General features: G+C 47.7%; 1 protein-coding gene across 2 annotated transcripts in view; it reads left to right on the plus strand.

Annotated features, from left to right (window-relative positions):
• Positions 1-26,877, plus strand: part of cobl (cordon-bleu WH2 repeat protein) — a 568,107-nt gene that overhangs the window by 257,851 nt on the left and 283,379 nt on the right. For both annotated transcript variants that reach the window (XM_085988107.1, XM_085988108.1), the window contains exons 5-7: positions 17,247-17,457; positions 23,576-23,804; positions 25,290-25,337. In XM_085988107.1, coding sequence (XP_085844233.1) covers positions 17,247-17,457; positions 23,576-23,804; positions 25,290-25,337 — 488 coding nt within the window. The remainder of the gene's footprint in view (positions 1-17,246; positions 17,458-23,575; positions 23,805-25,289; positions 25,338-26,877) is intronic.

Genomic DNA, 26,877 nt, shown 5'->3' on the forward strand with positions numbered 1-26,877 from the left:
CAAAATTAACAGTGTTGCTTTCGCAACCTTGGGGCTCCTGCTGAGCACACAGCCAATCAGCAGCGCGATAGTCACTGGGCTGTGCGCTAAAATCATTTAAATTAGCAGGCAGCACCAAATTAAAGTGCTGCCTGCACTTTCTAAACGGGCGCGAGCAAATCACACCCTGCGGTGCCCCCGCCCATTTTCAGGCCTTATTAAATTTGCCGGCCACAGTGTTTTGTTACTTGCTACATGTACACTGCAGACTGCCTGATGTGGCAAATATCTCCTGAGATGGTTTGTAAAGATCCGGTGTAAGGGCTGGTGTGTGGGTCAACTTCTCCTCTGACTTATGAGCGGTTCGAATCGCTCCCACTCCCTTGGTTCTAGACCTGGACTTATTGGGGGGTTGTAATGAAATTGCAGCAGACAACTGAATTTGATACAAGAACTTTGGTTTTTATTTGAGAAGGAAAAATACAAAGCAATAATCTTAACACTCGAATAAAATGGGGAAACACTTCGACATAGACGAGGGAAAAATTACAGTAGACCCCTCCCAATCCCACCTTACTAGCTAAGTTGGACTCTAAAGGACCAGGGATAATGCTCACCAAACGCAGGAATAGTTTGTAGAGTGGAAAATCTTGCAGATCTTCGGTTTCTTCCGAGTTGGTTTCTTGTTGGTCGCAGTGGCCCAGTATTACCTGGTTGGCTTCTGGTAATATTTGGTTGTTGGTTTCGTGAGGCCCTTGGTGCCGCGAGGTGTCCGATGATGTTTTACTTCGAGAGAGAGAGATAGAGAGAGAGAACTGCTTCCAGATGCTTGCTTCTGAAACCGCTGAGTTTCGATGGTGTTTTAAACTTGAACGATGGGTCTCTCCTTTCTCCTCGAACTGGTTGAACTGTTTCTGTTGAACTCCTTCTGCTGAACTGTACTTATCGAACTGTTCGATCCCATCGAACTGTTCGATCCCATCGAACTCGTCGAACTGATTTCTTGTGGAAACAGGTCTTTTTAGTTTATACTAATTGAGGCCTGCTTATCTGCCCGCCAAATCAGTCTCGGTTCATTGTTAATTTTTGGCGGGCTTACTTGCATTGATTGGTCCCATTTACTTAACTGGTTTCGGGATAGCTTCGAAATTGGTTTAAGTGTGTGAAGTGGTTTTGGATGTCTCTCTGAGTGGTTAAACTGTTGTTCGATTTTCTTCTAATCTTAGGTTTCCTGTAAGGCCTTGAAATTCTGTGCAGGTTGGCTGGATGATTTGTTTTATGCATATTTTTAATGGGTCTTGGATTTTAGGTGAGGCTGGTTTTTCATTGATTCCTTGTTTGAAAGTAAATTCCTGGATAGGGGCTGAGTTTCGTTTACTGTTTCTCCCAGACAGTTTGGCTACCTCGAATATCCAAAACTGTTACTTTGCAGAGGTCGATCCCACATTCCTGTCCCAGCCTTTTCTACAAGCCCGTACATGCCCTTTTAAAATGCCAAGTCTGTGTTTAATCTTTGAATCCTCCTGCTAGGCCCAACCATGCATTTTATCTTTCAGGTTTCTTTTGCAATGGTCCAAAATTGTTTTTAACAGGGTCATCATTCCGTTTTGGGGTTCTGCTAAATTTTGCGAATCTTACACCGGCAGCATGAAATCTTCATGCTTCGTAAGCTTCACTTGTAAAAGAGGAGCTGTGCCAGATCCAGATGTTGTCTATAAGTCTTTGAGAACCAGATGGTACAACTTTTTGGCAATTTGTTTTGGGAAGCAGGTCTCCTCTGACGTAGCCCCTCTAAAATGGCCAGATATGTGTGAAGTGGGTCTATTAACACAGATCCTGGGGCAGTGACTGCTGCTATTATGTTTTTGATCTAAATAATCTTGTAAAAGGACCTTTGTTGCTTTCTCCAAGGACTGTTTAAGCTCAATCTAATATTTATTTCAGAGTGATTATCTACACGAACACTTTTGTGGCCTTCTGTGCATGCGGCGGTATTCCGGAGCCGTGCATGCACACATGATCCCCTTCTGCGCATGTGCGCTGTTTACCGAAGCCGCGCAGTACCGAACAGTTGTGGCCTGCACCGTGGGCCATGCTTTCCTCAGCTCTGTATGGAGAAGGTCACTGGGATCCATTGGTGGCCGGGGGGGTAAGAGAGTGGATCAAAAGGTGAGCGAGAGAGAGGTGATTGGAGAGGGGAGAGAGAGGCGATTGGAGGGGGGAGAGAGAGAGACTGGGGAAGCTCGGGTTGTTCTCCTTAGAGCAGAAGGTTGAGAGGAGATTTGATAGAGGTGTTCAAAATAATGAGGGCTCTAGACAGAGTAGATAGGAAGAAAGTTCCCATTGGCGGAAGGGTCGAGAACCAGAGGACACAGATTTAAAATGATTGGCAGAAGAACCAAAGGTGACATGAGGAATAGCTTATTTACGCAGCGAGTGGTTAGGTTCTGGAATGCACTACCTGAAAAGGTGGTGGAGGCAGACTCAATCGTGGCTTTCAAAAGGGAATTAGATAGGTACCTGAAGGAAAAAAATGTGCAGGGCTACGGGGAAAGGGCGGGGGAGTGGGACTAGCTGAAGTGCTCTTGCAGAGAGCCAGTACGGGCTCGACGGGCCGAATGGCGGCCTCCTGTGCTGTAACCATTCTATGATTCTAGATCGAGGGGGAGCGGGAGGAGATCGGAGTGGGGAGCGGGAGGGGATCAGAGTGGGGAGCGGGAGGGGATCGGTGTGGGGAGCGGGAGGCGACTGGAGTGGGGAGCGGGAGGGGACCGGAGTGGGGAGAGAGAGAGGATCGGAGGGGAGAGGAGGTCAGGAACTTGGGGTGGGTGGTGGTAGGGGGTAAAGAGCACGTTGAGCACAGTGCGGATGGGGGAAGAACTTAACCCAAGTCTAAAGGTGGCGGGGGGGTGTGGGGAGGGATTGAATGAGGGCGAGAACGTGATCCAGATGGTAAGACGGATCACGTTCTTCCAACCCCACCCCCTTTACACCCGCACCACGTTCTTCCTTTCCTCCCCCTAGACCTGGTTGATTTCTTGGAAAGCTTGGTGCGTGTGTTGCAAGTGATATCATTGGACTGGAAAAAATCTGGAAGTCATGACACTGTGACAATTCACTTCATACCCAATAAATCTGTAAACAGTCCGTGTTAACCCACACACAGTGCCCCATCTATGCGGGGGGTGGTGGGGAGGTCAGGAACTTGTTGTGGGGAGAAGGTCAGGAACCCGGGGAGGGTGGGGTGAGGAACTTGGCCAGGGGGAGAAGGTCAGGAACGCAGGGGGAGGGGGGCAGGAACTTGGGCAGGGGGAGAAGGTCAGGAACTCGGGGCGGGGGAGAAGGTCAGGAACTCGGGGCGGGTGGAGAAGGTCAGGATCCTGGGCGGGGCGGAGGAAGTCAGAAACTTGGGGGGAGAAGGTCAGGAACTTGTGGGGGGGTGGTGAAGGTCAGGGTCCGGAACTTGTTGGGGAGGGTAAAGGTCAGAAACACGGTGGGGGTGGGAGGAAGGTTAAGAACTTGTTGGGTGGGGGGAGGAGGTAAGAACTTGTTTGGGAGATGGGAGAAGGTCTTAAACTGCAAGGGTGAGCCCTGTCTGTTCAATGTGAGCTCTGTTCTGTCTGAAGCCTGGCAGTCAGAATGGCTTGAATTACACTTTGCAAAGTAATTGATTACTTAGGCAGTCAGGATCTAATTACACGTTCCAGAGAAACTGCTGGGTGTCTTGTCCTCCAAGGGAACCAATCAGAAATTAGGTCTTGTCCTCCAAGGTGACCAATCAGAAATCTGCTGTTGGAAATAAACGTGACCATTTATTTTTATATTTTGTTGCATCTGAAGAGATAAAAAGCTGAAGGGGTTATTTGGGCTGTTGTGGCGGAACCACCAGAGGATTACGGACAATTGTATATAATTCCTTTTACAGCAATGTAGTACAGCTGGGGGCTGCACCTTTAATATATCTGTTAACTGTACTAGGGCTTCTTTCCTGTACTCCGCGTGATGACGTCATGCCGTCCGTCACGTGATCTCTCAACGGCGGGAAGAACGTGATGACGTCAGAGCTCGGAACCTTCTAGCAGTTGAGCTCAGAACCTGCTAGCAGTTGAGCTTGGAACCTACTAGCAGTTGAGCTCGGAACCTTCTAGCAGTTTCCAGAGAGGCTTTCAAGCAGACCAGACCTATTTGCATTGTATCCTACAGTTTCCTGTACAGCTTCGTTTGTTCATTAAATGTTATTGTTTTTGATTTTCTGAGTTGATCTCAATTCTTCGGCTAGGAACCCCAGTTCCTACACTGTCTTATTTTAAGCAGTAGATGGGTTGATTATATAACACATGAATAATGCTAAAGGCAAAGCCTGACCCTAACTTTCATTCTTTCCTTATTTTCCTTGAAGCTGCTGACAGCAATTTGATCAAGCCCAGTTTATATTTCATTTCATAGGAATTTCCTATATTAATGCATACTTAAACATTTCATTGTTCGATAGGAATTAAAAATTCGGGATCCTACTGTCATGAATAGTTTATCCTGAAACTGTTGATAGAATGGGAAATATAGAAATCTGACTGGAATTAAAGGAGATTGCGATTATGAGAGAGAGGCCTAAATATGGGTAAGGTGGAGGTTGGCAGAGTGAGGTAGAGTCACAGAAACAAGTGAGCCAGTTAAGAGCTAGAAATGTGGAATATATATGAGTATGTGAAAATACTTTTCCAATCATCAGAGTAAGGAGGATGAGCTCCCTATCTCTCAATGTCAAGCAAGGGAATCCTTAATTTGAAGATTGACTAAAAATCTACTAACTTACCATTTACTGAGCTCTTACAGAAACTGTATGATGTGCCTTCAATAACTCAAAGACAAGGGCCTAGAAATTCAGTATAGCCACTTTTGGGGCGGTAAAGTCGGGCGGCCGCTAAAGTTTGCGCCCGGCGCAAAGTCGAGCACCCTTCCCCGATATTCAGTTGCATTGTCCTAAGAGGTTGCTGCTGCGCTAAAACAGGCGATGCACGACTATCATTAGGCGCTAAGCCGGCAGCCCGGGGCGCTAACACCGGAAGTTGGGCGCAGGGCAGGTGTGGCGAGCTGCTGATTGCCGGCAGACACTCTGGCTCCGGTGAGCTCTTAAAGGGGGAGGGTGGATTTGTTTTTTTGAAAGGCCGAGACTAGTGTATTTGTGTTTTTGGGGAGGGCTTCTCTCCATCAGTTTGTTATGTGGTACCGTCCTCCTCCTCCTCATCCCTCATCCCTCCACCTCCACCTCCACCACCTCCTAAAGAAGGAGTGTTGCAAAACGGCTGCCGTTTCTACTGCAGGAGTGCCCTTTAATTTGCGCTCCCCGCGGCCCGCATCGGCTGAGCACCGTTCGACTCAACAGTCGCTAGGGCCGCCAGGCGCACAATGGGGTGGCGCGAGTGAAGTTCCGGTTCCGGGCGCACAAAGGGCGTTGCATGACGAAATGACGTCATGATCTGCGCGCGCAGATGAGCGCGCGCAATGACTTTGCGTCGGCGCTAAATGTCTACTGAAGTTGGGGCAAGGCGCAGATCGTGCTGCGCCCGGGCGCTAAGCGCCTAGCGCTCGAGATCTACTCCTCCTAAGGCGCTAACGGCTGGCGCAGCCAACTGAATTTCTAGGCCCAGGAGTTTAAAGGATTCAACTAAAGGCTTTTAATCACTAAGAACATTGCAGCATTGCAGGTCTTCCCACATCGGGTTCGTCTGGTAGGAATGACTCATACAGCTCTTGATACCTTTATATGGCAAAAGACGGGCGTAGCCAATACACACAATAGGAACAAAAGGGGGCGGTTCACACAATACAAGCAGGTAAAACACATGGGCTGATGAAGGCATATATTTCATCACATTCACCCCTTCTACAGATTTAGTCTGTCCGGGGGTGTGATAGTCCTTCCTGAACGTCGCAACAGTACCTCGGGTTCCGACCGGGAGTCCGTGGTGCCCTCCTGGGCATACCCATGTGCTGGGGGTGTTGCAGGTACTTCTGGGGGTGGTGAGGATACCTCTGGGGATGGTGGAGGTTCTTCTGGGGGTGGTGGTGATGGGTCGTCGTCGCTTCCTGCCGAGGCGAGGTCCTTTATGGACATGGTGTCTTCACGCCCGTCGGCGTGCTTGACGTACGCGTACTGTGGGTTTGCGTGGAGTAGGTGTACTGCCTCCACGAGGGGATCCGTTTTGTGGCCCCTCACATGCTTCCGTAACAGGACTGTCCCTGGGGTGGAGAGCCACGAGGGTAGGGATACTCCTGAGGTTGATTTGCGGGGAAAAACAAACATCTTCTCGTGAGGAGTGGCGTTAGTAGCAGCACACAGTAGCGACCTTATCGAGTGGAGTACGTCTGGGAGGACCTCCTGCCAGCGGGAGGTGGGGAGGCCTTTAGACCTTAGTGCTAAGGTGACCGCCTTCCACACTGTCGCGTTCTCCCTCTCCACTTGCCCATTACCCCGGGGGTTATAACTAGTGGTCCGACTCATGGCTATCCCCTTCGACAGCAGGTATTGGCGCAGTTCATCGCTCATGAACGACGCCCCCCCTGTCAGTGTGGATGTAGTTAGGCATGCCGAACGTGCAAAACAGGTTGCCGAGGCATTTGATGACCGTGGCACTGGTCATATCTGGGCAGAGGTAGGCGAATGGGAAGCGGGAGTACTCATCCACAATGTTGAGAAAGTACACATTGCGGTCGGTGGAGGGGAGTGGTCCCTTGAAATCTAAGCTCAGGCGCTCGAATGGCCGTGTAGCTTTGATCAGGTGGGCTCGGTCAGGCCTGAAAAAACGGGGCTTGCATTCCGCACAGGTGCGGCAGTCCCTGGTCATAGACCGGACCTCCTCGATGGAATAGGGCAGGTTACGGGATTTTATAAAGTGGAATAGCCGGTGTGGTAAACCACTTTTATCGTTCACTATCGTTACACTATAGTTATCACTGTTATATCGTTACTCTATGGTTATCACTGTTCACACTGTTGTATCACTATACGAGGTCGCCTCTTGTCACGCTGTTATACCTGGGCTGACCACTGCTGACTCCGCCCATGGCTCCACCTACCTGCCCAGGTATAAAGGTGGTCGACTGGCTGGCATTCCTCCTTGTTGGATCCGATCACCCACGAGGGTGGGCTCTGTTATTTAGCCAATAAAAACCTATAGTTACTTTCTTAACTCGTCGCTTTTCATTGGATGAATTGATAGGTATATCAGCCGGGTGACCCCCGGGTGGCAGAGGCCATTGTGGAGGCCCTGTAGCCTGTCCCCCTGGATGCTGGCACACATCCCTCGTGATAGGGCGTCGGGGGATTCGTTGAGGGCCCCCGGCCTATATATTATGTCGTACTCAAACGTGGAGAGTTCGATCCGCCACCTGAGAATTTTGTCGTTCTTGATCTTCCCCCTCTTTGTTGTTAAACATGAAGGCTACCGACCGCTGGTCGGTAAGCAGGGTGAAGCGTTTGCCGGCTAGGTAGTGCCTCCAGTGCCGCACTGCCTCCACTATGGCCTGGGCCTCCTTCTCTACCGAGGAGTGCCTGATCTCGGGCCCTTGGAGGGTTCTTGAGAAAAAGGCTATGGGCCGCCCATCCTGGTTGAGGGTGGCTGCTAAAGCGAAGTCGGACGCATCGCTTTCGACCTGGAAAGGGATGTTTTCGTCCACTGCCCGCAGCGCGGCCTTCTCAATGTCGCGTTTAATGCTGTTGAAGGCGGCGTGGGCCTCGGCCGTGAGCGGGAAGGACGTTGATTTCAGGAGGGGACGGGCCTTGTCGGAATAATTGGGGACCCATTGGGCGTAATAGGAGAAGAACCCCAGGCACCTTTTCAGGGCCTTGGGAGTGTTTGGTAGGGGTAGCTCCCGTAGGGGGCGCAATCGGTCGGGGTCCGGACCGATTTCCCCGTTTTCCACCACGCAGCCCAGGATACAGAGGCGCGTGGTGCTAAAGACACACTTATCCTCGTTGTAGGTGAGATTGAGTCTGAGGGCGGTTTTCAGAAATCTCGCAAGGTTCGAGTCGTGGTCTTGCTGGTCGTGGCCGCAGATGGTGACGTTGTCTAGGTATGGGTAGGTGGCTGTTAACTGGTTCTCATCGACCATGCGGTCCATCTCCCGCTGGAAGACCGAGACCCCGTTCGTTACCCCAAAGGGGACTCTGAGGAAGTGGTAGAGACGTCCGTTCGCCTCGAAGGCGGTGTATGGACGGTCCTCCGGCCTAATGGGGAGCTGGTGGTATGCCGATTTTATGTCGATGGTGGAAAACACCCGGTATTGCGCGATTTGGTTAACCATATCCGCTATGCGGGGCAGAGGGTAGGCATCTAGCTGGGTGTATAGCTTAACCGTCTGGCTATAATCTATCACCATCCGCTTCTTTTCGCTACCCTTAACTACTACTACCTGGGCGCGCCACGGGCTGGTACTGCATTCGATGATACCCTCCCGCTTGAGTCTTTCTACTTCCGACGCAATGAACCGTCTATCCTCCCAGCTGTACCGCCTACTCTTGGTCGCTATGGGTCGACAGTTGGGTGCGAGGTTGGCGAACAGAGAGGGCGGCTTGACCTTCAGGGTAGCCAGACCGCACACTGTGAGGGGCGGCTGGGACCCACCGTAGGTAAGCGTGATACTTTGGTGGTGGCACTGGAAGTCCAGACCCAAGATCACGCTCACACAGAGATCTGGCATTATCAATAGTTTAAAATCTCTGTAATCATTGCCTTTTACTGACAACATAACCGTGCAGAAACCTGTAATTTTTGAGGTATGAGTCTTATCGGCCATGGCGATTTTGCCCTGTGTGGGGACTATCGTTAGTGAAAGTCGTTTTACCAGGCTAGGATGAATAAAGCTTTCGGTGCTCCCGCAGTCAATCAAGCATTTAACCTTGTTCCCGTTTACCTCTATGTCCATCATCGATTTGGACAACGGAGAGAATTACTGGGCTATGGGGAAAGAGCGGGGGAGTGGGACTAATTGGAGAGCATTACTGGGCTATGGGGAAAGAGCGGGGGAGTGGGACTAATTGTAGAGCATTACTGGGCTATGGGGAAAGAGCAGGGGAGTGATCGAGGCCACTAGTGGGTCCTGGAGGTCCGTGTAGTCAGGGCAAGATGGTGGACTCCATGAGGGTGGACAAGATGGCGTCCAAGATGGCCGCCCCCACGGCGCGCACGCGGCGGTGGTGGAGTTGGAGGCGGGGTTCCCTCTGCAGACTTTACTGAAATGTCCTTTCTTCCCGCATTTAAAACAGGTGGTGCCCTTCGCTGGGCACAGATGCCTGGAGTGTTTGTCCTGGCCGCAGAAGTAGCATTTCGGGCCCCGATGCATCGCGGCAGTAGTGGGGCTTCTGGGTGGAGGCTGGGGCTCCGATGGTGCTGGGCTGGCCTGAGACCTGGGAGGTGAAGATGGCTTCCAAGATGGCGGCCCCCACGGCACGCACGAGGCGGAGTGGGCCGCATGGCCTGGGGAACAGGATTCAGAGTTCTTCTGGGCCATATCCAGCGATCGCGCTATATCTATAGCCTGTTTTAAGTCCAGTCACTCCTTTTCAAACAGTTTCTGCCGAATGTAATTTGAACTGAGGCCCGCAATAAGGGAGTCTCGAATCAGCTCCTCCGTGTACACGATGGCAGACACGGCCTTACAGTTACAGTCTCTGCCCAGTACTTTTAGGCTTAGTATAATGTCCTCTAGTGACTCACCATGCCGCTGCGTGCGAGTAGTCAGAAGATGCCTGGCGTACACCTCGTTTATTGGCCGCACGTAGTGGGCCTTCAGAATGGAGCAGGCATCCCCGTAGCTGGTGGCATCTTGGATGAGAGGGGAGACCCGATGGCTCACCCAGTTTCGCAGGATTCCCAGTTTCATGTCTCCGGTAGCGGTTGCGGCTGCTATGGCGGTGGATGAGTTTGCAATGAAAAATTCGAAGCATCGGAACCAGTGTCCGAACTGTGTGGCTGCGTCTGAGGCATGAGGGTCCAGATCCAAGCGCTCTGGTTTCAGGAGTCGATCCATCTTGGTGTTTTAGTGATTAAAATTGATGTGCCTTCAATAACTCAAAGACAAGGGGCTAGAAATTCAGTAGGCTTTGCGCCCAGTTTTCGCCCAAAGAGGGCTTTTGCGCCACTTGCTGAGATTGCGCCGATATTCAGCGCTGCGGTAATGGCGGCGTTAGCCAGTAGCGCTGCGCCGCCGCCGATGACGTCATCGGTGTGCGCAGGGCCCCGCTACTGGCCCGACCGCCATATTTAGTTGCGGCCGCCTCTTCCGCAGCGGCCGCAAACAGCGATCTGAAAACGGGGCCGTCCTGCAGCCTTAGTGGGGCGAGTTAAGGCGGAGGTGCGGCCAGACGCTTTTTCGGCGGCCGCCTGCCCGCACCTCCTTCCCCGGCCTCCTCCACCACCCCCCCCCCCCCCCCGCGGCATTGCCGGCTGTTTTCCGGGAGCCCGGCACTTCTCCGTGGTGCCGCGCTCATTTGCCGGCACTAGCGAGCGGCGATCTCGCTGTTGCAGGCACCTCCCCCTTAAGAGAGGGAGGAAGGCCTGCAGTACCGCAGCCTGCGCTGCGGCACCTAGCGCGCCGAAATTCAGTTTCAGCGCCCCAAGCGGGGGCGGCCACACCCTTGAATAGCGGCCGGCTTCGACTTGGGGCGCTGAAACTGAATTTCCGGCGGGTGCAAGTGGCTCCGTGCGCAGCGGTAACTTCTGGGCGCAAGCGAGCTGGCGGGCCCAAACTGAATTTCTAGACCAAGGAGTTTAAAGGATTCAACTAAAGGCTTTTAATCACTAAGAACATTGCAGCATTGCAGGTCTTCCCACATCGGGTTCGTCTGGTAGGAATGACTCATACAGCTCTTGAGACCTTTATATGGCAAAAGACAGGGGCGTAGCCAATACACACAATAGGAACAAAAGGGGGCGGTTCACACAATACAAGCAGGTAAAACACATGGGCTGATGAAGGCATATATTTCATCACACTGTAAACTGCTGGAAATTCTTACTTGCATACAGTGAGCAATGGGAGATGATGGGAGTCTATGGCACCACGCTCAGTTCCTCCAGCCTGCCTACAATGGCACAAACAGAAGATTGGCCATTCTGTTTGGTTTGCCAAAAAGGGTGAATCCAATTTTTTAAATGTTTTTGTCTTATACCAAACAACAAAGTTATCTTCCAATAACTAAGGGAGGTGATACCATGAGGGATACAATCCCATGAAGCTATTAGTTTATTTTGTTTTATTTTGGGAACTTTTTATCCAGGGAAAAAGAACTATTACTTGCTAAAGTGAAAAATAATGTGCAGTTAATATTCAGATAACTATTTGGTGGGAAAATACTCGAGTCCTACTTCTTTTAAAAAAATAGAGTTCACCTTGTCATTACTTTCTGGCACATAGTACAGAATGGTTGACCAGTTTTTAAATTTATTAACACAATCTAATGGCTTTTGAAGACATCCAGTAGAGTGCACATCAATCCAAACCACTTTAAAGCAAATTCCTAGTCGTGTTTTGATAAACACAATCATGTCCTAGTTTTGCTCCTAAGAATAGCAATCATGCAGTCAGTTCTGTAGTATGAAAGTTGATTATTTATATGCTCTCTAGTTGGTTTAAAAGTGCTGTAAAAAATGTCTGGGCTGTACAGAGAGTATTTGGATCCTCCTCTCAGAATTCACCCTTGCACAGTATACCAGTTGCATCTTTTAGATTAAATCATTACTGGTGAGAAAGCTGCAAGAGAGGCAGTCACTTGGATTGCATATGGCCCAGAAATCGCAGCATTGACTTACAGTTCTTAGTTTTATTTATAGAAGAAAAATTCCAGATGACTATTTTGTTATTTTAAATCAAAACATTTTGTCGGGAAATGTTATTCACAGTGACACAGTTGAGCTTGTAACCTATACTTCAGTGATGTAAATGACACAACTTGAAGTCTTTTAACAACCTTGATCCTACCCAAGCACAACAGAATCTTAGTGAGGCTTCTTAAAAAAAAAAAAGTTCTACGAATCAGAAACTTAAACTGAAACAGCAATTTATCATTGATTGAAGTGATGCGATTTACAGAAAGTTTCAATGGACCGTATTTTGCGATCCCTACAGGTACGTACGTGCCCCTAGGGGCCGCACAAGTTCCGGGTTTAGGCATGCGGAGCGCATGCGCTAAAACCGGAACTTGCAATCAGTCAAGAATCTTCTGTCAATAAAAGAAGGGAACGGAACAGGGGCATAATTTCAGAATAAGGGGGCACCCATTTAAAACGGAAATGAGGAGGAATTTCTTCTCTAAGTCGTGAATCTTTGGAATTATCTTCCCCAGAGAGCTGTGGAGGCTGGGTCATTGAATATATTTAAGGTAGAGATGGACAGATTTTTGAATGGTAAGGGTGTCGAGGGTTATGGGGAGCGGGCAGGGAAGTGGAGTTGAAGCCAAGATCAGATCAGCCATGATCTTATTGAATGGCGGAGCAGGCTCGAGGGGTCAGATGACTTACTCCTGCTTCTATGTCTTATGTTCTTACAACTCCCATAAGCATGAATGGGGATTCCCTTTTTATTGGTTGGGCCAGCCCACGTGATCCCAGGGGCGCTTGGGAATGGCATGCGCCCCTGGGATACGTGGGCTTCTGCTCGCGCATACCCGGAGAGGCCCAGGTATCTACTGGGCCACCAGGTAAATGCGTAGATATTTTACAGGCCGGAGGCATCTGTCCACGGGAAATCTCCAATCGCAAATGTTGGGCCATCGTCTCCAATGTTTCTATGCCAACCAGGGTTTTTGTAGGATCATGTTATGAAGCTTGAACAATGATCCCTTGAATCAGATTTCATTGTAGCAGAACATAGCAAGAAATTAATAAAAGTTATAAAAAATTAATTAATTTTAACTGGCTTACTGAGGTTCTCTAAATGTTTGTATGTTTAATTATATTTTTTTCATTTATTGTTGTATGCTGCACATGTGCTAAATTATTAATCATTTCACAATGAATGAACTCTTGAAATATATTTCCATATGTCACGTTTCTGAATTTTGTAACCATTTTTCATGGAAAGGATCAAGATGAAAGTCATTTTAAATAGTGCTTTTAAGTTAAGCTTGCGTTAAAGGGGTTAAATTCACTGGAAAGCAGAGCTGGCAGGTGCATATTAAGTCTCGGATGGGGCGTCCGAACTGGTAGCCCAGCAACAACGAAAGATGATTTGACATTTCAGCAACTGCTCACACTCATTGATGCTGCAACAACTCTATTTATTTGATCTCCGAAGGGGTCATTGCCAAGTATAGGCTGGTGAACTTTGTGCTGGCCGGGGATTTTGACTAAAAGCTGAAACCGCACTGAGGCTTAAGAGACAAGGCCTGTTTTTTTGAAATCGAGTCTGCAAGGGCAGACAGACAGCAAAAGCCTACAAAAGACAGGAAACTACAGAAAAAATAGGTTCTGCCCTGGGACTGTAAGACAGAATGCAGGAGGGTTATTCTGTTTAAATTAAGTCAGACAGCCCATTACGTTCACTATTTTTATGTCAAGTCAAGTTGTATTGAAGCCAAGTTTTTATGAAGCCAAGTTGTAACAGTTGAACTGAACAACTCTGCTCATACAAGCTGCTCTGTATGTTTCAGTTCGTTGTGGAATAAAGCAGTTTACAATTCAAACTAAACTCCACCCCACCTTTGGAGAGATTAAAAAAACACACACACAAAAGATAGTTATGCAGTTCTTGTCACAAGGGGGTTCTATTGTTTCTCCCCAGGTTTTGTGGGAAGAATTTTAACCACAAAAAACAGGTGGGTTTGGGTTGGGTGGAAAGTTAAAGTGATATAAATATGAATCCTGACCCAATCTGCCCACTTCCAGCTTTAATGGTGGCAGGACGGAGTGGGGGCAGCCATCCCGCTCCCAGGAGGTGGGTTGGCACTTTAATTAAATATTATAATGAAGCTGCAATTTGAATCTCAATTTTAAATTTAATTCTGGGCGGCTGGGTTTCCCGGACCGCTGTAACCCAACAGCTAAAGGAAGGCGAGGACTGCTGGATCCAGGAAGTAAGTGCCTTTTCACTTACCTGCTGGATCCAGCATCCCTGCCTCGCCGCCAACCCCGCGATCGGACACCCTCCCGATCTCCCCCACGGAGCCTCCCCCCCGGCCCCCCGATCTCCTCCATGGAGCCTCGTCCCCCTGCCCCCCTGAGGCCTCCAATCACCCCCATGATGCCTCTGGCCCCCCGATCCTAGCCTTCTGACCCTCTCTCCCCGCCCCGATTTCCGATCCCGGCCTTCCAACACCACTTCGATCTCCGATCTCCCCCACGAGGCCTCTGACACCACCTCTCACCCATAAGGCCTCCGATCCCCCCTCCTCTGGCCTCTGATTCCTGGCCCCTGATCCCCCTCTCCGGCCTTCCGGCCCCTAGTCCCCGATGCCCCCACCGGCCCGCCGATCCTGGCTTTCCAACAACCCCTCCCCCGAACCACCATTCTGGCCCTTGATCTCCAATCCCGGCCTTCCCACCCCGGATCCCAGCCTTCCAACCCCTCCCCTCTCCCGCTCTCCAACCACCCCTCTGATCCGGGCCATCCGCCCCAGATCCCTGCCTCCGATCCCTCCCTCCCTCCCTCCTCTCTGCTCCCCAGCTGCGACCTGGTGCCGAAGGCCTACCTGCTCGACAGTCAGACAGCCTCTCAATCTGGCTGGCCGCAGGCAGGTAACAGAGAAAGAAAATGTTAATCAGGCTCCGCTGTTAAATTCAGCAGGAGTCATAGAGTTGTACAGCACAGAAAGAGGCCCTTCGGCCCATCGTGTCTGTGCCGGCCATCAAGCCCTATCTATTCTAATCCCATTTTCCAGCACTTGGGTCTGTAGCCTTGTATGCTATGGCGTTTCAGGTGCTCACCTAAATGCTTCTTGAATGCTGTGAGGGTTCCTGCCTCGACCACCCTTTCAGGCAGTGAGTTCCAGATTCCAACCACCCTTTGGGTGAAATTTTTTTTCCTCAAATCCCCTCTAAGCCTCCTGCCCCTTACCTTGAAACTATGCCCCCTGGTTATTGACCCCTCTACTAAGGGGAAAAGTTCCTTTCTATCTACCCTATCTATGCCGCTCATAATTTCGTACACCTCAATCGGGTCCCCCCTCAGCCTTCTCTGCTCTAAGGAAAACAACCCCAGCCTGTCCAGTCTCTCTTCATAGCTGAAGCGCTCCAGCCCAGGAAACATCCTGGTGAATCTCCTCTGCACCCTCTCCAATGCAATCACATCCATCCTATAGCGTGGTGACCAGAACTGCACACAGTATTCCAGCTGTGCCCTAACTAGCGTTTTGTACAGCTCCATCATAACCTCCCTGCTCTTATTCTATGCCTCGGCTAATGAAGGCAAGTATCCCATATGCCTTCTTAACCACCTTATCTACCTGTGCTGCTGCCTTCAGGGATCTATGTACATGCACACCAAGGTCCCTCTGATCCTCTGTCCTTCCTAGGGTCCTACCATTCATTGTGTATTTCCTTGCCTTGTTTGTCCTCCCAAAATGCATCAACTCACACTTTTCAGGGTTAAATTCCATTTGCCACTGTTCTGCCCATCTGACCAACCCGTCTATATCGTTCTGTAGCCTGAGGCTTCCCTCCTCGCTATTTACCACTCCACCAATTTTCGTGTCATCTGCGAACTTACTGATCATGCTTCCTGCATTCATATCTAAATCATTAATGTACACGACAAACAGCAAAGGACCCAGCACCGATCCCTGCGGTACACCACTGGATACAGGCTTCCACTCACAAAAACAGCCTTCGACCATCACCCTCTGCCTGCTGCCACTAAGCCAATTTTGGATCCAATGTGCCAAATTTCCCTGGATCCCATGGGCTCTTACCTTCTTGACCAGTCTCCCATGCGGAACTTTGTCAAAAGTCTTACTGAAGCCCATGTAGACTACATCAACTGCACTACCCTCATCCATACCCTCGAAAAATTCAATCAAATTGGTTAGACATGATCTCCCCCTGACAAAGCCATGCTGACTATCCTTGATTAATCCTTGCCTCTCCAAGTGGAGACTAATTCTGTCCCTCAGAATTTTTTCCAATAATTTCCCTACCACTGATGTTAGGCTCACTGGCCTGTAATTCCCTGGTTTATCCCTACTACCCTTCTTGAATAATGGTACTACGTTAGCTGTCCTCCAATCCTCTGGCACCTCCCCTGTGGCCAGAGAGGTTCTGAAAATTTGTGTCAGAGCCCCTGCAATCTCCTCCCTTGCCTCACACAGCAGCCTGGGATACATCTCATCTGGGCCTGGGGACTTATCCACTATTAAGCCCGCCTAAACTGCTAGTACCTCCTTCCTCTCAATGCTAATTGTTCAAGTATATCACAGTTCCCCAGCCTGATTTCTATGCCTACATCGTCCTTCTCCACAGTGAACACAGATGCAAAATATTAATTTAAAACCTCACCTACATCTTCTGGCTCTACATACAGATTGCCACTTTGGTCCCTAATGGGCCCTACTCTTTCCCTGGTTAGCCTCTTGCCCTTAATATACTTATAAAACACCTTGGGATTTTCCTTTATTTTGCCCGCCACTGTTTTTTCATGTCGCCTCTTTGCTCTCCTAATTTATTTTTTAAGCACCCCCCTGTACTTTGTATACTCCTCTAGGGCTTCCACTGTTTTTAGTCCTTTGTATCTGCCAAAAGCCTCCCTTTTTTTCCTAAGCCATTCTTGTATATCCCTTGACATCCAGGGTTCCCTAGACTTGTTGGTCCCACCCTTGACCTTTACGGGAACATATTGGCATTGTACTCTCTCTATTTCCTTTCTGAAAGACTCCCACTGCTCTGATGTGGATTTTCCTACAAGTAGCTGATCCCAGACCACTTTGGCCAGATCCTGTCTTATATTAAAATCGACCTGAGGGAAATCCATTCAAGTAGATATAGAGCAAGGTGAGTTAGTTCCCATAAAGGTAATGCTTATGAGATGCCTGATGCCACTGAACCCAAGAAGATATCTATGGCGGAACCAAATTCGTAACGCCAACCAATTAAAAATGAAACTTTTAATGAATAGCAACAAAATCACCCAGGAGAGTAGGCCATTAAGTTATTAATGAAATGTTCTGCTAACAGTTTAGTTTTCCTTTAACAATCATCAAAATGCTCTGGAGACATGTCTATTTAAAGTGTTGCATATGTTGTTATTTAATTTTAATGGGATTTTTTTTTCCACAACAGTAAAGCAGTGATGGATCTACTGATTGATTTGTGCAGCCAATATCATTTAAATCCAGCCCATCATACTCTTGAACTGCAATCCAGAGAGACACGCAAACCATTAGGCTTCAAGCCAAATACTCCAGTAGGAGTTTTGGATCTAGACAAAGTGCTCATAAAGCAGAAAGTTATTGAGGAGAAGCCAAGAAGACCCCCACCTGTAGTGCCTGAAGTAGGTAACAAATCAGAAGCATTGTTGTACTTAATTTTAAAAAAAAAAATCTTTTATGATAATTGTGGCTTGCCATTAGTCGGATGATTCAATGCACCCAAAATGTGCTGCTGATTGAATTTGCTGTGCTAACTGTACGTAATTCCTATTTAGAGTTTATCTCCATTTATCAAAATTTTCACAAAAATGCATGGTATTGTGGCGAAGGAGGTATAAAAAGTTAGGAAACAATAACTTATGTACTTGAGGGGGTGGGGAGGGGGAAGAGGATGAGGGATAAGCCAGGATGGTTTTGTGAAAAGCTAACAATTTATGAATGCTTCTTTACTCATTGTAGTGTATGTAACCTGAAGAAGGAACTATATTCTGCAGCCCCTGTATACTGCAGTACCAGTAATGACCACCCCTGTATATAAGCCTGTGTAGTAACCTTGCAAAGTAGTTCCAGTTTTCTCTCCATTCAGTAAACACCTGTTATAACCAACTCATGCAGTCCGTGTCTCAATTACACACGGACGTTACACTGGCGACGAACAGATCCGAACTTACCTACAGTTCTGCACCACCTCACGGGGATCCATCCCTGAAGCGAAGTTATTGGAGGTCGAGGCCAGAAGGAAGAAATCCAAAAAGAAAAAAAACAAACAGCAGAAACGGGCGTCGACTGTGGGCAACCGCCCTCTGATTCATCGAATTAGAAGATTTGCAGGAGAGGCTGTCGAGAGCGGGGCTTGGTTATCCAGTCTATGGTGTTCCAGCTAATCGGGCTGGTGGCAGGTAGTACACTGATCCTTCCTGGGCTGCGGCGGGCTAGAGCTCGATCGGGTGGCTTTTCAACGGGGCCGAGCAGCATTGTCGGGAAGAGGAGAGAGGGTGGAGCACACAGGGCGCGGCCGGTGCTACGAAGCCGGGCAGCGTACAGACCCGAGAAGAGGGAGGGAAGTGTCCCATAGGGTCTGCTCTGACGACGGGAACAGTAATAAAAATAAAAGAAATTAGAAGCGCAGAAAGCCGCGAGGAGCTGCAGTTTGCCACGGGGACCGCGGAGAGCGGCGTTGGCAGCAGCGCGGGGGGAAGCGCGCGAAGACCATAGGGCGTCGCCATCAAGGCATAAAAACGCCAGCAACAGCGGGAAGGCAAAGCGCGGGAGGCGTCATTTTGTTCAATCGGGGAAGAAGGCAAAGCGTGGGAGGCGCCATCTTAGATCTCCAAGATGCCGAAGACTGGCAATATCACTGCCTTCGATAATGCAATAGAAGACTGGACCACGTATGTGGAAAGAGACGAAGTATATTGCGAGGCAAATGAAGTAGCCGATGAGAAAAAGGCATCGGTACTACTAAACTTAATGGGCGCAAGAACGTACGGCCTATTGCGGAACCTGATGACTCCAGTCAAACTGATGGCGAAGAGTTTTAACGAAATTGTTGATATCCTACAGGAACACCTAAATCCTACACCGCTGCTGATAGCAGAAAGATTTAAATTCCACAAGAGAAATCAGCATAAAGATGAGAGCAATGCTGATTACCTTACGGAACTACGCGGGCTATCGAAGCACTGCCAGTTCGGAGCAGGACTGGCAGATACCCTACGGGACAAATTTATCTGTGGACTCCTGAGTGAAGGAACCCAGAAGAGGTTACTCTCAGAGAAAGAGCTGACGCTAGATAAGGCTTTCAGCGTGGCAGTATCGTACGAAGCAGCAGCTGCGGAAATACAGCAAAAGCCACAGGAATACGGCACCCATGAAATGACACGGGGATTTGAAAAATGTTATCGCTGCGGCAGAACAACCCATGACCAGAAGGACTGCTGGTCCAAGGACAAAACATGCAGGCAATGCGGAAAGATGGGACACATTGCACGAGTTTGCAGGTCCGGGAAGAAGACTAACGACAACAAAAAGGCTACTAAGGAACAGTACAGGAAAGTACAAAAGATGACGGACAGTAGTTCCGAAGACCAGAAGAGCGATAGTGAATCCGGGAACAAGAGACTAAGCTGTCTCAAACTACACAACGTGTAAGAGCCATAAAAGCTTAAGAAAATACTTTAAAATAGTGGTTAAATGGCATAATACAGTTAATTTACCTGACCGACTTATTGTATTAAGAAACCCCCTATGTTCTTGCTCCAGTAGTATAGCCCAAGACACCCCCTTCATTCTTGCCACAATGGAACAGTCCCTAAGCCACACATGGGTGCAGCCATTTTACAGTTTAAACTGCACGTGGTTGAAGGAGGCAGAAGCTGTGAGGTTTGGAGCAGTACAGTTTTTGACCGTGTTCGTTTATACGTGTTTGCTTTGTAATTCCGTTTGTTAAGTGTTATAGTAAACAGTTTAAAAGACAAAGCTACGTTTGGGAACGTTTTATTTCGACACGCGTCTACTCGTTGTTAAAAACCCCACAGCTCAGTGGCTGCCTGTTTGGAAACTAAGAAGCGCCACTACACAACGTAATTGCAAAGGAGGATCACCGAACCATTTGGGTCACCCTCACGATAGCAAGGTCCCAAGTCAAAATGGAATTGGATACAGGATCAGCCCTGACCGTCATGAATCGACGAGACTATGGGCGGCTATTCTCACACATAGCCTTGAAAGACACATCCATTGTCTTGAAGACATATACGGGGCAGAAAGTATACCCCAGAGGGAAAATAAGGGTGCCTGTCGAATACAACGGCAAGGAAATACAGAAATTGTATCTGTACATACTGCAAGATGGTGGACCACCGTTATTGGGACGTGAATGGATCAGAAAGGTAAGTTTAGACTGGCACTCCATTCAGGCACTGACTGTGGCTGGTAAAAAGGATGACGACGTCACACCTGGACGATTGTCAAAAATCTTAGCTAACGCTAAAGAGGTATTTCAACAAGGACTGGGAACTCTTAAAGGCGTAACCGCCTCGATAAAAATAGAGGAGAATGCAATTCCCAAGTTTTTCAAAGCAAGACCGGTACCGTATGCAATTCGCCCAGCCATCGAGGCAGAGCTGGAGAATCTGGAGAATGCAGGCGTGTTATCTAAGGTAGACTGAAGCGAGTGGGCGACACCCATCGTTCCTGTCATGAAGAAAACGTTAAACAATAAGTCTGAGGAGCCAAGGAAGGTTCGCATTTGTGGGGACTTCAAGGTGACTGTGAACCCAGTCCTTCACACAGTACAGTATCCTCTTCCGAGGATAGAAGATATTTTCGCCTCACTATCTGGAGGGAAGCGTTTTACAAAAATTGACCTAGCACAAGCATATTTGCAGATGGAGGTTGAAGAATCCTCTCGGAAATATCTCACGATAAACACTCACAAAGGTCTTTACCAGTATAATCGACTGGTATTCGGAGTAGCATCAGCTCCGGCGATATGGCAAAGAGCGATGGAACAAGTCCTGCAAGGGATTCTGGGGACTCAGTATTACTTGGACAACATCCTAGTGACAGGTGAAAATGACAGTGAACACCTTGCCAACCTAGAGCAGGTGCTCACTAGACTAAGAGAACATGGGCTACGAGCCAATCACCCCAAGTGCGAGTTTTTTAAGAAACAGATATCGTATTGTGGCCACGTGATTGATGAAGAGGGGTTACCTAAGTCCCCTGACAAAATTGAAGCGGTAGTTAAGGCTCTAGCGCCTGAAAATGTGTCGCAACTGAGGTCATTCCTCGGATTGGTGAATTACTACCATAAGTTTTTGCCCAATTTGTCCACAATTCTGCACCCACTGAACGCCCTACTACAAACTGGAGTAGCATGGAAATGGAGTGATGAATGTAAGCGGGCCTTTCAGAAGTGTAAAGACCTGATCACTTCAAGAGAAGTATTGGCTCACTACAACCCATCACTACCGATAAGACTGGCGTGTGATGCGTCTCCCTACGGCGTTGGAGTGGTACTGTCACATAAATTCCTTGATGGTTCAGAGAGGCCGATAGCTTTTGCGTCATGCTCGTTAACTTCAGCCGAGCGTAACTACGCCCAGATTGACAGAGAGGCCCTCAGCCTGGTGTGGTGGGTGAAGAAGTTCAATCACTACCTGCACGGACAGAAATTTACTCTACTAACTGATCATCAACCTCTTGTCTCCATTTTCAACCCTCAGAAGGGCGTCCCGATAATGACAGCACAACGGCTACAGAGGTGGTCCCTTTTCCTAGGGGCACACCAATATGACATTGAGTACAAAGGAACTAAACAGCATGGGAATGCTGATGGATTGTCGCGCCTACCGTTGCCGACGGTGGAAGAAGCACCTGCAGTGGATCCTGTGGAGATATTCCACTCGACCATAGTCGAATGTCTACCTGTGACGAATGCAAACGTAGAAAAGGAAACACGAAATGACCCGACACTCTCCAGGGTCTATGATTTAACGGTGAAGGGATGGCCAGCACATGGCGAACCACTGTTGCCAGCATTCTCGGCGAGAAGAGAACAGCTGTCAGTGTGCCGAGGAACCTTGATGTGTGGATCCAGAGTAGTAATTCCACCCAAATTGAAGGATAGAGTGCTCAATGAGCTTCATGAGGGTCATCTGGGAGGGGTAAAAATGAAGAACTTAGCCAGAGCGTTTGTGTGGTGGCCGGGAATCGATAGAGAAATCGAAGAGATGACCAAGAGCTGTACAGGATGCCAGAAGGTCCAAAACGCCCCACCACAAGCCCCTCTACATCCATGGGAGTGGCCCTCATCTCCATGGCAAAGGGTGCACATTGATTTTGCTGGTCCATTTATGGACTCGATGTTTTTAATTGCGGTGGATGCACATTCAAAGTGGCCAGAGGTAATAAAAATGTCCTCAACCACCACAGAAAAAACTATCACAGTCTTACGAACCATATTCGTCAGAAATGGGCTGCCTGAACAGATTTGCTCCGACAATGGGCCACAGTTTGTGTCTGAAGGGTTCCGGAGGTTCTTAAAGAACAATGGTGTTAAGCATTACACATCCGCCCCATATCATCCAGCCACCAATGGATTGGCTGAGAGGTTTGTTCAAACATTCAAGAAGGCTATCAAGGCAATGTGTAATGAAGATATACCCCTCCAACACAAGGTGGATAACTTCTTGTTTGCCTACCGGAATGCGACACATGCGGTTACCAACCAAACTCCAGCCATGATGTTCTTCAATCGAAGACTAAGATGCCGCTTGGATTTGGTTAAGCCAAACATCAGAAGAGATGTGGAGAACAGGCAGTTTCAGAATATGAATGAATGGCCGACCAGGAGTTTCAAGATAGGTCAACCAGTTTTGGCCCGGGACTACCGCACAGAGAAATGGCAGCCAGGAACGATCTGCACACGGCAAGGACCTCTAATGTATACCGTGGACGTTGGAGAGAGCATTGTAAGACGCCATGCTGACCAGATTCTAGAGTCACTGGAAAACGTCAAATCTACACCGCGATCCTATACACCTGGTGATGAAACCGAAGTACCAATTGCATCTACCTCAGAATCGGTGATATTGGAAGCAGACGAACCAAACAACGACGTTGATCCCGAATCAACTTTGCCAGAAGAAGCTGATACCCCAAAGAGGCGTTATCCAGACAGAATCGGGAAGCCTCCTCAAAGACTGAATTTATAATTGATTAACTTCAGCTAATGTATATCGCAACTGTAATTGTAAATATGTCATTTAATTATTAATCGAATGTTATGTACTGTTTAGCTAAAAGGGGAGGAATTGTAGTGTATGTAACCTGAAGAAGGAACTATATTCTGCAGCCCCTGTATACTGCAGTACCAGTAGTGACCACCCCTGTATATAAGCCTGTGCAGTAACCTTGCATAGTAGTTCCAGTTTTGTCTCCGTTCAGTAAACACCTGTTATAACCAACTCCTGCAGTCCGTGTCTCAATTACACACGGACGTTACACTCATCAAATTGATGGATAAGATATCTTGATCCATGGTTTCTACCTCTTGTCCTGCGTAAATGTGTGGTTTTTCTGCGTTCTACACACCAAGTTCTTGAAAGTGCCTTCATGGTACAGTGCCACATGCCAATAAAATGGCTGGCAAAATTAAAAGTCAAGAAATAAATGTTTTTATCTATACTGGTGGTCACTTGACTTAATGTTTACTGTAAACTGTTTGACTTACAGAAAACTGTGAGGTTGGTGGTGAATTTCCTCAGGACACAAAAAACTGTGGTGCGAGTCAGTCCACTTGTGCCTTTGCGGGATCTGCTGCCAGTTATATGTGAAAAGTGTGACTTCAATTCAGATCACCTTGTGCTCCTGAAAGACAACATCAGAAGGGAAAAGGTGGATCTTTCAAAATCGCTGAATGATTTGGAAACCCGGGAATTATATGCTCTGGATACAAGCAGAGGTGAGTTTGTCCAGAAACACACCAGCTACAGTAGAACATGACATAGTTTCACCAAAACACATTTACTTTAAAGCTGTTTGACTGAGTGTTTAATCGTCTTTGTCTTGGCACTTTTCTTCTAGAGGAAAATTAACCTGAAATAATTGCGTGGTAAATTATTTTTCTTTTAGGAAGATGTTTGAAGTTTGTAATCCCGATTGTGGTTAACATTTATGTACAAATCTGACCTACCCAGCAGGCGAATAATAAACTCGCCACATTCATTCAAATGGAGCACCATGTCTGGAGTATAGGGTTAACTTTCTGTCTTCATGCGCCAGGTGGGGAGCCTTGTCTGAAAGAATGCTATGGGCATACGGCAGTGTGCGCTCTAGGCGGGTGAGGCCAAACCACTTAGAGCGCTAAGTCGAAAATTATGCCTACAATGTCTGTAAAGAGCAAAGTATTGATTTCTCAAGATATTTTGAGCAAACTAATGTTTAGTTTTGTGAGATCGTGTGGCTTTCTGGAACAAGCTTTCCATGTGTATAAGAATGGACAGCATCCTATTGTAGATATTTTATAGCAACATTGTAGTAAAGAATATGTTCATGTATTTTTATTTTACTATGTACAATATTAACATTTTCCCTTCAGTGGAGTATTAAAATCAAGATGTTTCTGTCTTGGAAGGCAGGATATGCTGTGTTCTACCAATGGGATGTACCATTTGAGACATTGGTGATGACATTTTTTAAAAATCAATGCGAAAAACTGTTGCCTAAGATCTATTCTAATACCATATCATAGGACTGGACAAGAGGCTACATTGTTAAAAGACAGGGTTAGGGCACACTGTTATGCTGAAATACTCGAGTGGTCAAAGATACTCTGCACCAGAGTTCTGTAATTCTATTTTTTTAATTGTCTTCACGTTAATTTTTTTCCATAAATAATGCCAGAATTATAAGTCCAAAGTTTTTAAATCCAAACACTTGCCCAAGATGAATGTTCAGTCTGAATTTATCAAATAAATTGTTGTTACACTTTTAAAGTGTTATAACTCTTCACAAAGCTCCTGGATTGTCATCCCAAATCAGCCAGAAGCACATTTGCAACTTAAATTCCGGTGAACTGTTGCTTTGATTGAATATAGTTTGCAGCCTTATGTTAAGTGATGTCTATTTAATGAATGGGCTGCGGGAAATTCTTATTGCCTTAGTTCTGGCTCAGCTTTGTACATAACTAAACTGTACTGTGACTTGAAGCAAGTATGTAAAGAAAGAAATAACTTGCATTTATATAATCCAGAACTTTTCCATTTAAAGCACTCTCTCACAGATTGAAATAAAACACATTCCATTTTTGCAAGATGAACTTTTTTTGTAGTTTTTTATTTTTATGCTAATTATCTGTGACCTTAAAGCCCATTTAAGATGATGATTGATGTTTTCTAAGGAAATCCAATTTATGATTTATTTTGTTAATAATGTGCCTTTTTTGTAGTCCTTCAGTCTCAAACACACTCTGCTGCTTCAGCCTTAAATTACAAAGGTATTGTATGCTTGATGCTTTGTTTCTCCATTTGCTGCTCTGCTGTAGCAGATCTTGTATAAATCTCCCATTGTGGAAATTGTAAGCATGGCGGCTGCTGCTGGGTGTGAGAAATGATGGTAGCTTGCAATACTGTTGCTTTTCATTAACATCAGAGTATTAATCTACTGTTCATATAAAACTGTTTTGTGACTTTGGTAGTCTTGAAGGACAATGGTAGTGTAAATTATAATTTTTAAGAGTATGACGCTCTGCCAAAACTGCTCACTATTCCAGGATCGTCCTGGAATGCAAAGATAACACCCGGCTTCTTTTCTCTACTGCAAACTATCTTCTTAAAACCCTCTCCCCTGCCTCCTCCATCCTCACCTCCAACAACAAGTATGAGGACTTCTTTGTCACTAAGATTGCAACCATCCATTCAGCAGCTTCTGCTGCTTCCCTCCCTTCCCCCTAGTCCAGAGGGCCAAACCTCCTCCAAGGTTCCCGCTGGCCTAGCCCTGAACTTGCACCTTTCTCTAGTTTCTCTCCTATCTCCCCTCATAATGTCTCTGAGCTCATCTTGTCCATGAGACCCACTTCCTGCTCCCTCCACCCTATTCCCACTAAACTGCTGACCACACAACTTCCCTTCCTGGCCCCTAAGTTAGCTGATACTGTGAATGGTTCTCTCCTCAAATCTGCCATCATCACTCCTCTCCTGGAAAAAAAACCCTTGACCCCTCTGTCCTTGCAAACTACCGCCCCATCTCTAACCTCTCCTCTCCAAAGTCCTTGAACGTGCTGTTGCCTCCCAAATCCGTGCCCATCTTTCCTGGAACTCTGCCCCTGCCACAGTACTGAAGTAGCTCTTATCAAATTCACAAATTACATGCTATGTGACTGTGACCGTGGTAAATTATTCTTCCTTGTCCTTCTCGACCTGTCTGCAGTCTTTGATACAGTTGACCACTCCATCCTCCTCCAACGCCTCTCTCCTGTTGTCCAGCTGGGTGGGACTGCACTCGCCTGATTCCATTCTTATCTATCTAATCGTAACCAGAGAATCACCTGCAATGGCTTCTCTTCCTGCTCCCGCAGCGTTACCTCTGGTGTCCCCCAAGGATCTATCCTTGGCCCCCTCCTATTTCTCATCTACATGCTGCCCTTCGGTGACATCATCCGAAAACACAGTGTCAGTTTCCACATGTATGCTGATGACACCCAGCTCTACCTCACCACCACTTCTCTCGACCCTTCCACTGTCTCTAAATTGTCAGGTTGTTTGTCTGACAACCAGTACTAGATGAGCAAAAATGTTCTTTGATTGTCTTCAGTCCCCGCCACAAACTCCGTTCCCTAGCCACCGACTCAATCCCTCTCCCTGCAACTGTCTGAGGCTGAACCAGACCATTCGCAACCTTGGTTGTATTTGACCTCGAGCTGAGCTTCTGACCATATATTGCACCATTACTAAGACCACCTATTTCCACCTCCGAAACATCGCCCGACTCCGCCCGTGCCTCAACTCATCTGCTGCTGAAACCCTCTTCCATGCTTT

This window comes from Somniosus microcephalus, chromosome 5, assembly GCF_052327205.1.
Source record: "Somniosus microcephalus isolate GS21.2 chromosome 5, FLI_Smic_1.0, whole genome shotgun sequence".
In the NCBI taxonomy this organism is placed as follows: Eukaryota; Metazoa; Chordata; class Chondrichthyes; order Squaliformes; family Somniosidae; genus Somniosus; species Somniosus microcephalus.